This window comes from Ailuropoda melanoleuca, chromosome 20, assembly GCF_002007445.2.
Source record: "Ailuropoda melanoleuca isolate Jingjing chromosome 20, ASM200744v2, whole genome shotgun sequence".
Classification (NCBI taxonomy): domain Eukaryota; kingdom Metazoa; phylum Chordata; class Mammalia; order Carnivora; family Ursidae; genus Ailuropoda; species Ailuropoda melanoleuca.
The window spans coordinates 14,731,627-14,745,895 of record NC_048237.1 but is presented as its reverse complement, the minus strand read 5'-3'; the positions used below and the strand labels follow the sequence as shown (position 1 = coordinate 14,745,895).

At 35.3% G+C, this 14,269-nt stretch overlaps 1 protein-coding gene across 1 annotated transcript in view; it reads right to left on the bottom strand.

Annotated features, from left to right (window-relative positions):
• MIPOL1 (mirror-image polydactyly 1) overlaps positions 1-14,269 on the bottom strand; it is a 310,557-nt gene that overhangs the window by 181,898 nt on the left and 114,390 nt on the right. Inside the window, exon 8 of the mRNA XM_034648675.1 lies at positions 13,621-13,791. Within this exon, the coding sequence (XP_034504566.1) occupies positions 13,621-13,791 (171 nt within the window). The remainder of the gene's footprint in view (positions 1-13,620; positions 13,792-14,269) is intronic.

Below are 14,269 nucleotides of genomic sequence, written 5' to 3'. Positions count from 1 at the left end.
CATAGCAGCATTGTCCACAATAGCTAAATCGTGGAAAGAGCCGAGATGCCCTTCAACAGATGACTGGATTAGGAAGATGTGGTCCATATATATACAATGGAATTTTACTCAGCTATCAAAAAGAACGATTTCTCAACATTTGCTGCAACATGGACAGCACTGGAGGAGATAATGCTAAGTGAAATAAGTCAATCAGAGAANCAAGCAGAGAAGGACAATTGTCATATGGTTTCTCTCATCTATGGAACATAAGAACTAGGAAGATTGGTAGGAGAAGAAAGAGATAAAAAAGGGGGGGTAATCATAAGGGGGAATGAAGCATGAGAGACTATGGACTCTGAGAAACAAACTGAGGGCTTCAGAGGGGAGGGGGGTGGGTGAAATGGGATAGGCTGGTGATGGATAGTAAGGAGGGCACGTATTGCATGGTGCACTGGGTGTTATATGCAAATAATGAATTATCGAACTTTACGTCAAAAACTAGGGATGTACTGTATGGTGACTAACATAATAAAAAATATTATTATAAAAAAATAAAATAAAGAACATATACAAATGGCTAATAACCACAAGAAAGAACAAGACATCATTAGCTATTACAGAAATGCAAATCAAAACCACAATGACAGTGACTTCTCAAGAGGGTAGCCTAAGAAGCTCCAGGCCTGAGTTTCACAATGGAAACAAAAATTAAGCAACGTATGAACCAAAGCTTTGTGGGAATTCTAGAAACCAGTTAAGGATCAGCAGCAACTAAATGAACCCTCAACCAAGAAAAAGACACTTTCAAACTGGTAGAAGATTTTGTGGCATATTTACTTACCCATCCTGGACTGTCTCCCTGGCACATCACAGTGTTGTCACTTAGGAGGAGACTGCCCAATTCCTAGCTCCTTTCTGGGATGAGACAAAAAAAAAGATGGACTTTCTTTGAACATTCTGGCTTATCTATAGGCTGTCCAAGGGATTTTCTGCCTTGTCGGATGTGGAGTGCTGATGGGAACAAAGGCATGGTTTGGAATATTAAGGTGGAGGTTGCTGAAAGCAGTAGTGGATATCGTGGCTAATGAGAACTATAGGAGAACTGCAGAGCCTCAGATGTCTGGAGTTAAGAAATTATTAGCAGAAGACTACAACAGATATCCAAGGACCTCCAAAGAAGCAAGTGTGAGACTCTAAGGGAAATTAAGGACTTTAAAGCAACCAAATATGGGGAAGAACTGGTAAAAAAGCATACACAGGCCAGGGAAGATGCCTCTCCAGAAAAGGCCCAGGAAAAACTTGAGCCATCATACCACTCTGATTAGTGAAAGTCTCCGCCTGTACAGAGCCAGTCTACAAAGACTGGGAGATGTGGATATTCATTCAAATGTCCAATTTGCAACAATAAAAAATCAGAAGGCATACAAAGAAACAGGGAATCATGGCCTATTTGAAGGAACAAAATAAACCCTCAGAAACCAACCCTAAAGAAACACAGGCCTTAAACTTACTGGACAAAGACTTTTTTTTTTTTTTAAGATTTTATTCATTTTTGAACAGAGAGAGACACAGTGAGAGAGGGAACACCAGCAGGGTGAGTGGGAGAGGGTGAAGAAGGCTTCGCACTGAGCGCAGAGGCCGACGTAGGGCTCAATCCCAGGATTCTGGGATCACGCCCTTAGCCGAAGGCAGCCGCTTAACAACTGAGCCACCCAGGCGCCTCTGAACAAAGACTTTAAACAACTGTCTTAAGCGTGCTCAATGCGTAGAGGGGAACATGAACAGAAAATTAAACAATATCAGGACAGCAACATATGAACAAAATGAGGATACCAACAAATTTACAAAATTATTAAAAAAAAAAAAAACAAACCCACACACAACCGAGACATTCTGGAGCTGAAAAACACATTATCTGAATTGAAAAATTCACTAGAAGGGTTCAACAGCACACTCAAATGGACAGAATAAAGAACCAGTGAATTTAAACAAAGTTAATTTGAAATTTTTATCTGAGGAACAAAAAGAAAAAATAATAAGGAAAAGTGAATAGAGCCTAAGGGATTTATGGTCCTATCAAGTGGACTAATATACACATTATGGGATTCAAAGAAAGTGAAGAGGGAGAGAAAGGGGGCAGAGAGTTCATTTGAAAAAAATAATGGCTGAAAACACCCCGAATTTGAGAAAATATAGGATGTTAAAAAACAAGAAATTCAACAAACTCCAAGTAGGATAAATCTAGAGAGACCCATACTAAGATACATTATAATCATGCCACTGAAAGTCAAAAACAAATTGAACCTCAGAAGCATCAAGAGAAAAGAACTATGTGTACAAGGGATCCTTAATAAGATTACCAGCAGATTAGTCAGGAGAAAACTTGCAGGCCAGAAAACAGTAGGATGATAGATTTAAACTGATGAATGGAAAAAAAAAGCAAAAACAAAAACAAAAAAACCAATGCCCTGTCAAAGAAGAATTCCACATCTGGCAAAATATCTGTCAAAAATGAGGACAATATTAAGACATCCTCAGATAAAAAAAAAAAAACAAGGGAGTTTATTAACATTAATCTGCCCTAACAAGAAATGCTAAAGGAGTCTTTCAAGATAAAATGAAAGGACACTAGACAGTAAATAAAAAGCCATATGTAATTTTAAAGTTCTCTAGCAAAGGTAAATATATGGACCAATATAAAAATCAGTATTATGATAATTTTGGTTTACAAACCTATGTACTATTCTTTTACAGAATTTAAAGGCAAAAGCATAAAAATAATTGTAAATCTATGTTAATGAGTATGTGATATATAAAAATTAATTTGTGACAACATAAAGTGGGGAGGCAGGAAGAGTATAATTTCTATGTGAATGAGGTTATCAATTTAAAATAAATTGCTATAACTTTTAGGATATTTTATGTAATCCCATGGCAAACTGCAAAGAAAATATCTACAGAATTATACACAAAAGGAAATGAGAAGGGAATGAAAGCAAATCATTATAAAAATATCAACTGAAAATAAAGGCAGGCAATAAGGGAGGAAATGCGGGTTGAAGAAACTATAAGTCATTTAGAGAACAATGAACAAAATAGCAACGGTATGTCCTTTTCTATCAGTAATTACTTTAAATGTAACTGAAATAAATTCCTCAATCAAAGGACATACATTGGCAGAATGGATTAGGAAAAAAAAAACAAAACAGGATCCAACTATGTGTGGTCTGTGAGAGATTCGCTTTAAATATAATGACATACAAAGGCTTAAAGTGAAGAGATAGGAAAAGACATTCCATGTAAATAGGACCCCAAAAAGAGCAGGAGTAGCTACAGTAACATCAGGCAAATAGACTTTAAGTTAAAAACTATTACAAAGAAGGGCACTTTATAATGATAAAAGGGTCGATTCACCAATAAGGCATAACATATAAAGTTTTTATATATGCTGATTTCAAAATTCATACAAAGCTACAATAATCCAAAGAGTGTGGTACTGGCAGACATGTAGACCACAGAACAGAAAGTCTGGAAATAAACCATTGTATATATGATCAAATAATTTTTCATAAGGGTGTTAAGACCATTCGGTGGAGGAAAAGACAGTTTTTTCAAGAAACGGTATAGGGAAGACTGGATATCCACATGCAAAATAATGAAGTTGAACACTTACCTTACCCCACATACAAAAATTAACTCAAAATGGATCAAATACCTAAATAAATAAAGAGCTAAAATTACACAATTCTTAGACAAAAATATGAGGGAAAAGCTTCATGACAGGTTTGGTAATGATTTTCTGGATATGACACCAAAAGCACATGCAACAAAAGTCCAGATAAATTGGACTACATCAAAATTAAAAACTTTTGTGTATCAGAGAACACAATCAACGGACTGAAAAGACACTTTATGGATCAGATGAAAATATCAGTAAATCATATATTTAATAAGAGATTAATACATAGACTATATCTAGGACTCCTATAACTCAAAAACAAAAAAATATATCTGATTAATAAATGTGCAAAGAATATGAACAGGCATTTCTCCAAAGATGACATTCAAATGACCAATAAACACATGTAAAAATGTTTACCTTCAGTAATCATTACAAAAATTTCAAGCAAAACCACAATAAAATACTATCTCACACTCATTAGGATGACTATTAGGAAGAAGGAAAGAAAGAGAGAAAGGAAGGAAGGGAGGTAGGAAGGAAGGAGGAGAAAGAGAGAAAGAGAGAAAAAAAAGAGAGAAAGAGAAAAGAAAGAAAGGAAAGAAAATAAGCGTTGCTGAGGATGTGGAGAAACTGAGAGCCTTGTGCACTGTTCAGGAGAATATAAAATGGTGCAGCCATTGCTGATAACAGTATTGCAGTTCCTCAAAAAAGTAAAAACAGAATTACCATACGATGCAGCAATTCCACTTCTGGGCATAAACTCAGAAGAAATGAAAGCACAGTCTCAAGATATATCTGTACACCCATGTTCCTAGCAGCATTTTTCACAATAATCATAGGTGGAGGTAACCCAAGTGTCCATGGGTGGATAAACACAATGTAGTATATATTACCAATGGATCATTATTCAGCCTTAAAATGGAAGGAAATTCTGACTCATTCTACCATATTGAGGACATTACACTAAGTGAAATAAGCCAGTAACAAAAAGACAAGATGATAGCTCATCAAAATGCCATACGTAAGAGTTACCCTATGATCCAAAAATTCCATTGCCAGGTATATACCCAAAAGAAAAGTAAATATATATCCACACAAAAACTTGTAAATGGATTTTCATGGTATCATTACAATAACCACAAAATATAAACTCAAATGTCCATCAACTGACCAATGAATAAACAAAATGTGGTATATCCATATAATTATTATTTGGCAAAAGTATTAATTTAACATAAAAGTACTAATACTGTTACCACATGGATGTACTTTAATTATATTATGCAAAGTGCAAGAAGCTAGTCAGAAATACCACATATATGATTCCATTATATAAAATGTCCAGACTAGGCAAATCTATTGGGACAGATAGCAGATTACTGATTACGTAGGCCTTGGGGAGGAGTATTTTGGGGGGAGTGAATAGGAGTGACTAATAGTGGGTAGAGAGTTGCTTTTGGGATTAAAATATTCTGAAATTGTGGGAATGCACAATTCTGTAAATACAATAAAAAATACTGAATTGTACACTCAATGTGTGAATGGCATGTGAATCTCAATAAAGCTATTAAAATGTAAACAAAAATAAGTCATTATATATGAGTTCTATTTCTGGGCTCTCTGTCCCACTGATTGTATAGGCACAAGACAGTCTTGATTATTGTAGTTTTTGAGTAAGTCTTAAAATGATGTAGTCTGAATGCTCCAAATTCCGATTTTACAAGACTGTTTTGAGTACTCTAGATCATTTATATTTCCATAAAATTTTGAAAGGATATTTTTAAAAAAATGTCTTATAGCCTAGATGAAATAGACAAATCTTGAAAAACACAATGTTCCAAAACTTACACAAGAAATAGAAATGTTGAATAACTAATTTTGGTAAATTGTGTTTCTCAGCAAACTTGTCCATTTCATCTGTTATCAAATGCATTAGTGTGACATTCTCCATACTATTGTTATCTTTTAACAAGTGCAGAATCTTTACTTATACCCTTTCATTCATTCTTGATATTACTAATTAGGGTTTTCTTGTTCAGTTTTAAGTTTTGATTTAAATTCCAGTTAGTTAACATACAATGTAATATCAGTTTCAGCTGTACAATTTAGTGATTCAATACTTACACACAACACCTGGAGATCATCACAAGTTCACTCCTTTATCCCCATCACCTATTTAATACCACCCTCTCACCTCCTCTCCAGAAACCCTCAGTTCGTTCTCTATAGGTAAGTCTGTTCCTTGGTTTGCCTCTCTCTTCCTTTTGCTATGCTCATTTGTTTTGTTTCTTAAATCCACACATGAGTGAAATCATATGGTATTTTCTTTCTCTGATTACTTACTTCAGTTTTACTTACTTGTTCGGTTTTAGCAGGACTTATGTATTTGACTAATCTTCACAAAAAACTCAACTTTGGCTTACTTTTCTCTATTGTTTTTCTATTTCTTTTACATTTCTTTTTATTTCCGCTCTTTATATTTTGCTCTTCTATTTATTTTGTGTTTAGTTTGTTCACCTTTTTCATCCTCAAGATGGAAATTTAAATCATTGATTGTGGATGTTTCTTCTATATGTAAAAATTTAAAGCAACATAAACTTCTCTGGAAGACTGCTTTAGCGGTATCTCACAAATTTTGATATGTATTATCTCAAAATTTTAAATTTGTAGTATTTTTTGAATTTCCTTTCTCTACTTACATTGACACCTGGATTATTTAAAAGGGCACTATTTAATTTCCAAATATTTAAAGATATTCTAAACCTTATTCTTGTTAAGTTATTTCATTCCCACGTGAACAGAAAATATACTCTTTATGGTTTTAATCTTTTCAAATTTATCCTGAAATATTTCAAGGTCCAGTCTAGCATGGTCTTTTTAATTTTCCATATGAACTTGAGAAGAATGTGTATTCTACATTTGTTGTTGTATTTATTTATATTTATTTATTTAAAGATTTATTCATTCAGTTGAGAGACAGAGAAAGAGAGAGAGCATGTGAGCAGGGGGAGGCACAGACGGAGATGGAGAGAATCTCAAGCAGACTCCCTGTTGAGTGGGGAGCCTGGCATGGGGCTCAATCTCACGGCCCTGAGATCATGACTGACCTGAGCCAAAATCAAGAGTGGAATGCTCAACTGACTGAGTCACCCAGGCACTCCTACATTTGTTGATTTATTTATAAATTTCAGGTAGATGAAAGTGAATTTAAGTTAAGCCTTCCACAATGTTAATGATTTTGTCTAGAGCTATCAATTAGGGAGAACAGTGTTAATATTTCTAATTGTATTTGCCAAATACTGTATTTCTTCCTTTAGTTGTCAGTTTTTGCTTTTGTATTTTGAAGATGCTATTATGAATATAAATATTTAGGTTTGTTACATCTCCCTGATGAAATGTTTATCTCTGGTAATACTCTGACTTTAAGCCTACTTAATCTGATATTAATATAGCCACAGCACCTTTCTCATGCTATAGCTTATATATCTTTACTTCCATTTATCTAGTGTCTTATTGTTTCAAGTATGTTTCTTACAAATTGTATAAAATTGGGGTCTGACCATTTACTGCCTTTAATATGTCACAATATCTACCTTTAATTGGAGTACTTAGATCATTTTCTTATAATTATTTATGTGGTTAGATTTAGGTCTTCCTCTCTTCCTCCAATCTTGTTGTTTATCTTTTGTTGTTATTCTCTTCCTCCTTTCCTACCTCCCTTGAGTTAACCAAACATACTTTAGTATTCCATTTTAATTCTTATATTGCTTTTTCAGATGACATTTTATATCTTCTTGTGGTTGTTCCAGAAATTAAATCGTATATCCTCAATTTGTTATAGTCTTCTTAATGTTTTATCACTTCATTTAAAATTTAAGAACTAACCAACAGTGAAATTCCATTTGTTTTGCACTTTGTCATATTTTATATCTAGTATGTTTTGAGCAATCTGCTATATAGATAAGAGAAGATAAAAAAGATAGCTTTTCTATTTACCAAACTATTTCCCATTTTTGAGGCTCTTCATTCATTCCTGTAGATTAAATTTTCTATTGAATGTCATTTCCACTGAATTGGAAAAACTCACTTTAGCACTGCATTTATGTAGTACACATCTCCTAGAGTTCAATTGTCTCATCTTTCACTTATCTGCAAAACAATTTTATTACATCTCAATTTTTGAAGGATATTCTCACTATATATACACTTCTGGGTTGACAGTTTTCTCTCTTTTTTTTTTTTCATTACATTCCTTTAAAGTTTTTGGCTATTGTCTCCTCACTTTCATTATTTCTGATAAGTCAGCCATCATTCACGGGAATGTTCCATATATGGATCAGTCCCCATCCTTTTAGGTGCTTTCAAGATTTTCTCTTTGTATTGGTTTTGATTAGTTTGACTCTGATGAGCTTAGGTGGAATTTTCTTTGTATTTATTCTTCCTGGTGTCCACTGAGCTTTTTGATCTATAAGCTTTTTTGTTTTTAAAGATTTACTTATTTGAGAGAGAGTGAGCACACACGAGTGGGAGGGGAGAAGGGAGAGAGAATCTCAAGAAGATTTTGTGCTGAACACAGAGCCCAGTGCTGGGCTGAATCCCACGACCCTGAGATCACGACCTGAGCCGAAACCAAGAGTCAGGCGCTCAACTGACTGTGCCACCCAGGTGCCCCTGTAAGCTTGTTTTTACCAAATTTGAAAAGCTTTCAGAAATTCTTTCAAATATTTATTCTGCCTCACTTTTTCTCTTCTTTAGGGACTCTGGTTGCACACTTGTTAGACTGCTTGATATTGTCCCACAGACAATTTAGATTGTGTTGTTTTACTTTCATTTTTCCTCTTTACTTCAGGTTGGATAATTTCTATTGATTGGTCTTCAAGTTCACTGATCTTTTATTGTACAGTCTATAAACTGCTAAGTTTGTCGACTGAATTTTTCACTTCAGACGTTGCAATTTTTACAATTAGGTTCTTTCTAGCGTTTGTTTCCTTGCTGTTATTTCCCATCAGTTCACTCATTAGGATCATCTTCCCTTTCAGTCTTTGAAGAAATATAAAATGGATACTTTAAAGTACTTTGCAATTTCTAACATATTTAAATGTGTCAAGATTTGCTTCTATTGACTACATTTTCTCTGGAGTGTAGGTCACATTTTCCTGCTTCCACTATTTTTTGTTATATGCTAGACATAGTGGATGGTTCATGGTAAGACACCTAACATATGCAGTTACCTCTTATTTAATATCATCTGCAAATTTCAGGTGTTTCAAGTACATAGACTAAAATTTCTTGTTTACTGCAGCAAGACCACCACTGCTCTGCTTGAGTTCTACCTTCCTGAGTCAGGAAGAGTGACTGTAGGCATAATGTCAGGGGAATCATTGAGTTCACTCTGTGAATTCCTGCGCAGACTGTTGGTCATACATGTTTTCCAATTTTATAATTGTTTTTTGAGGAATGGCAAGATTAGTAAGAATGACTGTCCTGGCAAGAAGCTTCTATCATTTTTCAAGACAACAAAAGCAATTTTTCCTACTGAGAGAAAAGTTGCTGCAATACAGAAACTGAACGATAAATTTCATTTGTTTCAAATTGACAACACCCAACAAAAAAATCTTTTCCTTTTCAATATCCTATAACTTTCAATACATCTTTTCCATTATCTGTCAACTTAAATTTCTGGAACGGTTAATAGGAAATGAAATTATGTATGCAAATTCCTAAACACTTCCCTAGTAGTGAAATTTTCCTCCAGGGTGTGCTACAATATGTCAGTGATAATAACTACTAAATTATGAGTAAATTAAAAATAAATTAATAATGGTGTTTAATTACATAGCACCTAACAACTAGAGACTGCTAACCTATCAAATGTAGTTAGTCTGACAGAGTATAGAGTTATTAGAGACTGCTCATCTACCAAATGTAGTCTAACAAAGTAGAGAGTTATTAAATCACCATTTTCAGATTTTAATTAGAACACATTTAGAAATGATTCATAAGATATAAGCTGGTAATAGCATAAAGAACTAGAAGAACTTAAAAAAATTCAAAGTTTCACAGATATCTGCTCCACTTTAGAACTTTAAATGCAACTAACACTTCCCTGAACACAAAATACAGGCAACACTAACTTATCACTTGTCCATTCAACCTACCCCTCTTTGGTCTCTCTTTCCTAGCATCTCAGCTAATTCTCTATGTATTATGGCACCTTGTTCTGGGAGTAAAAGAAGGGAAGAGTGGGATGATAAATCCAAGGAAGTAATCTAAACAGGTTGCAAAAAAAATGAAGTAGGGCCCAAAATAAATGCCACCATAGTCCCTTGATTTCAGTAGTAGCTATTGTTCTGGAAAGAGGCAACCTTTTCACCAGGCCCACATCACCTCAGGATCTCAATCTGCTAGGGGTCTAACAAGAAGAAAATGGCAATCTAAACACCAAGATTATATCACACATCTAATATATAATTGTTAATTACAAATTATATTATACTCAATAAAGTTGAATTAGAAAGATGCTTGTATAAAAGAATACTTGGTAGTTTCCAGATGATCAGGATGGTTACCTAAAATCTTAACCAGATCTGAAATTATATAATTCTAGTAGTTTAATTAAAACTAGCAATTCATTAAGAACACTTCCTCTTCAATTTCAATAACAAAGTTCTATAAGTGTTCTAAATTTTTGCTTAGATATGAATTATACCAAAAAGTACTGAATTTTGGTAGTTTAATATGAATAAATAGTGATTAAAATATATAACAATATTTTACAACTAAAATAATATAAAAATAATTATAAAATTACCACATAAAAGAGGTCTGATTTAAGCTTATTTATTTTCTTTAATCTCTTCAGTGCTATAAAGACATTTATTTCTAAGATGACTTTACTTCTCTAGCTAATGACCCAGCTAGGATGTGGTATTTTGATCCTTTTTGTACAGTTATAACCTTGCAATGCCGAACCCTGTAGTTAGCTAATAGTCAGGAAAACAAAATTCAGTAAATAATACCATTGTAATGAGTTGGTTCTTATGTAAACTTCAACGGATTTTCTCAAAATCCATAAACAAACAACAGTATAACCTAAATGTTAAGTTGGCAGTTATTGCACAAAAGGACAGAGATGCTTCTTATACTATTGTAAAACACAAAGCAGAGTTCAGGAAATAGTAGTCACTGGATGATAGCCATAGTTTTTAATAGTTTATTAAGCTCTTTTTCAGTTATTGCATTCCTAGAATTACAGATGCCTCTTGGCTTGCAAACTTTGTTTGCTATTATAAATGTTGTAATCTCACTAGAGCTGTCAATTAAGTGTTCATTCTTACTATTCTTGTATAAAATGCATTGCTCAAACATTTTAAAAGCCTAACAGAGGCCACTCCAACTTCTAAGATTACAACAGGAGAAAAACTAAAAAAAAAAATTGTATGACAAATAAAAGTATCAACAGGTTGAATATTCTTTGAGAAATAAGACTTTAATTACCTTTAAATATGTAAATAAAATAGTGTTCTCCATAGGAAACCAGTAAATACTTGCGGACTGATTTATTAAACACTGTAACAAAAGTTTTGGAAACTTGGGACAGTTCTCAGAACACTTTTCTAGTTTTACAATGAAGTCAATTATTTACACCCATTTTTTTCCTTAAATTTATAAATATTCTTGTAATTGTTTTACTGATGTGTATATGCAAAGTCAGGAAAATCACCCAAATGCAGTGATTAACTTAAGAACAATCTCAGTGAGGGGCGCCTGGGTGGCACAGCAGTTAAGCGTCTGCCTTCGGCTCAGGGTCGTGATCCCAGCGTTGTGGGATCGAGCCCCACATCAGGCTCTTCTGCTGTGAGCCTGCTTCTTCCTCTCCCACTCCCTCTGCTTGTGTTCCCTCTCTCGCTGGCTGTCTCTATCTCTGTCAAATAAATAAATAAAATCTTTAAAAAAAAAAAAGAACAATCTCAGTGAAAAATGGTCTACTACATTCAACTTGCTAAAATCAATGAGACCTCTAATTTTCTGTTGGCTTAGCTCTCTCGCTTACCTACCTTCCTTGTACTTTTGAATCTGTGGCCTTTGGAGGTACTTTTTCATTACCAAGATACTTTCACTACAATCTTAACTTAATCCCTTTATTATCTCAGCTTAAAATAAAAACCACCTCACTTCCAGTGATATGTCTTTCTGAACCTTCTGAGTGTACTCCTTTCACATGCTGTTACGTCAGAGGCAAGAAGAATGGACTTGCATTTTCCTGGTTCCCAAATGTCATTTCCAGCCCACTAATCTGTTAAACAATCCTTTCAATTTTTGAAGTTTCTGTTATCCATTTAGAATGTGTGATCCAGGGGCTAGTAGTACCGGTCTGAAACTGATAGTGCCATGAAGGTGGTACTAAAGTTCAGAGGAAGAAATTAAACATTTTATAGAAAATTCAGAGCAATTTCAATGCTGTTTGAACCCAATAAAATATTTTTTTAAAAAAAACTGGTCCTTCACCAGATAGTTTGAGAAGCACTGATTTGGATGACTTCCTTCTCAACTGTGATCTGACAACCAAAGTTACTTTCCCACATTTTAAAAGAAAATATCTTCCCAATATTTTAGACAAAAGTGAATCACCCATATAACACTCTTGCCTCACAATTTCTTGACTTGTTTGTTCTAATATATTTATCTTTAAACAATACTTAAAGCAGAATCTAGTTCTCAGTTCTCTTTAATCTTTAGCTCTAAAACTCTACTTTCGGATTACAAATTTCTATTTTCTACTTTCTTACTAGAACTGCTCTTTACTGTTCTTACTGGAATAAACACTTTCTCTGGATATAGATTTGCCTTCCCTAAATGCAATGCTTATGAAAAAACAACCATCCATGGACTTACAGAATACCATATGTACCACCACAGTATTCCACACAGCATTGTTCTGATCAAGGAAATCACTTCACAGCAAATCAGCAAATGAAGTATGGCAACATGGGCCCATGTTCATGGAATTCACAAGGATTTTACCATGTTCACAGGATAAAACAGGAATGGATTTTTGAAGACTTGGTTGTAATGTGAGGTGGCAATATCTTATGGAACTAGGGTGAGGTTCTCCATGACAATGTGCGTGCTTTAAATGACAGTATTATATACAATGATTTTTTCCTTCATAGCCAATATTCATGGGTCAGGGAATCAAGGGTAGAAATGGGAGTGGGTCTCATTCACTATTACTCCTAGTGATCAACTAGCAATAATTTTGCTTCTTATCTCTGCAAATAGAGGTTCTGATAATCCAGAGGTCTTAGTTCCAAAGGGAGAAAAATTTCCACTTAGAGACATAAAAAGAATTCCATTGAACTGGAAGTTGAAACTGCCACCTGGTTGGTTAGGTCTCCTCAAGCTTCTGAATCAGTATGTAAAGAAGGGGGTTACTGTACTTGCTGGAGTAAGTGATACTGACTACCAAGGGGAAACAGGGTTGCTACTATACAATGAGGGTAAGGAAGAGCATATATGGAATACAGAGATCCTTTAGGGCTTCTCTTATATTTATCTTATAATATTATACTCATCTATATCTAGCGAATATATCCTAAAAAGATGAGGGTGAAATAAAGATACATTCAGATAAATGAGAACTGAATTCAACAATAGATGTGTATTAGAAGAAAAAAAAAGAGAAAGGAAGAGGGAGGGAGGAAGGGAGGGAAAGAAAAGAAGAGGAAAAGAAAGAAAATGCTAAAACATATTCAACTTAAGGAAAGTATCACAAAATGAAATAAATGAAATTTTAAGATTCTTACAATTTAACCACAATAGTCTTAATCTTATTAGAAAAAAATGGACAAATTCAAATGTCCATCAACAGGAAAATGAATAAGAAGTAAAATATGGAATATTATAGGGAAGGGGGAGGGAGCCGCCACGTTCAGGCGCTGGGAAGCGGTAGCCACCTGCACTAGGGAGCCACGGACTCCCGGACTCCCGGACGGCACCGCGAGGGAGCAGACTGAGACCGTGAGCTGGGGAACGTGCATGACCAGTCTGAGGGCCGGAGCTTCGGAGGGTGCAAGCCACATTGAGACGGAGCTCCGGAGCGCGCAGGAGCGGCTGACGGCTGGCCGCTGGCAGTGTTAGAAACACAAAGGACAGAGATGCGCCGGCCCTGGAAGTGAGGGTTGGGACACCGGGTGTGGGGCACACATCCCAGGATGCTGCAGGGTTGAGCAGCACCAACAGAAACAGAGTTAAAGTGTACAGAACACCAGTGGAGAACCGTCTGCGATCCCTCTGTTCTGAGACAGAGGCCGAGATTCGGCTACTGCTGCTCTGACTCTCAGAAGATGCACAGCAAAATGCCAGGGAAAGCTGCCAGAGAACAAAAGCCTGGAAATACGGGCTCACAATGTGCCCATCCCCATCCCCCCTCACAGGGGACACAGAGACTCTACCCAAACAGGGTTGCCAGAGTATCAGAGCGGCAGTCCCTCCCCCAGAAGGCAGGCTGAAAAATCAAGAAGCCCATATCCCTAAGGTCCCTATAAAACAAGTGTGCACTGCCTGGGTCCTGGTCAATAATTTGGGCTCTGGACAACCCCGCAA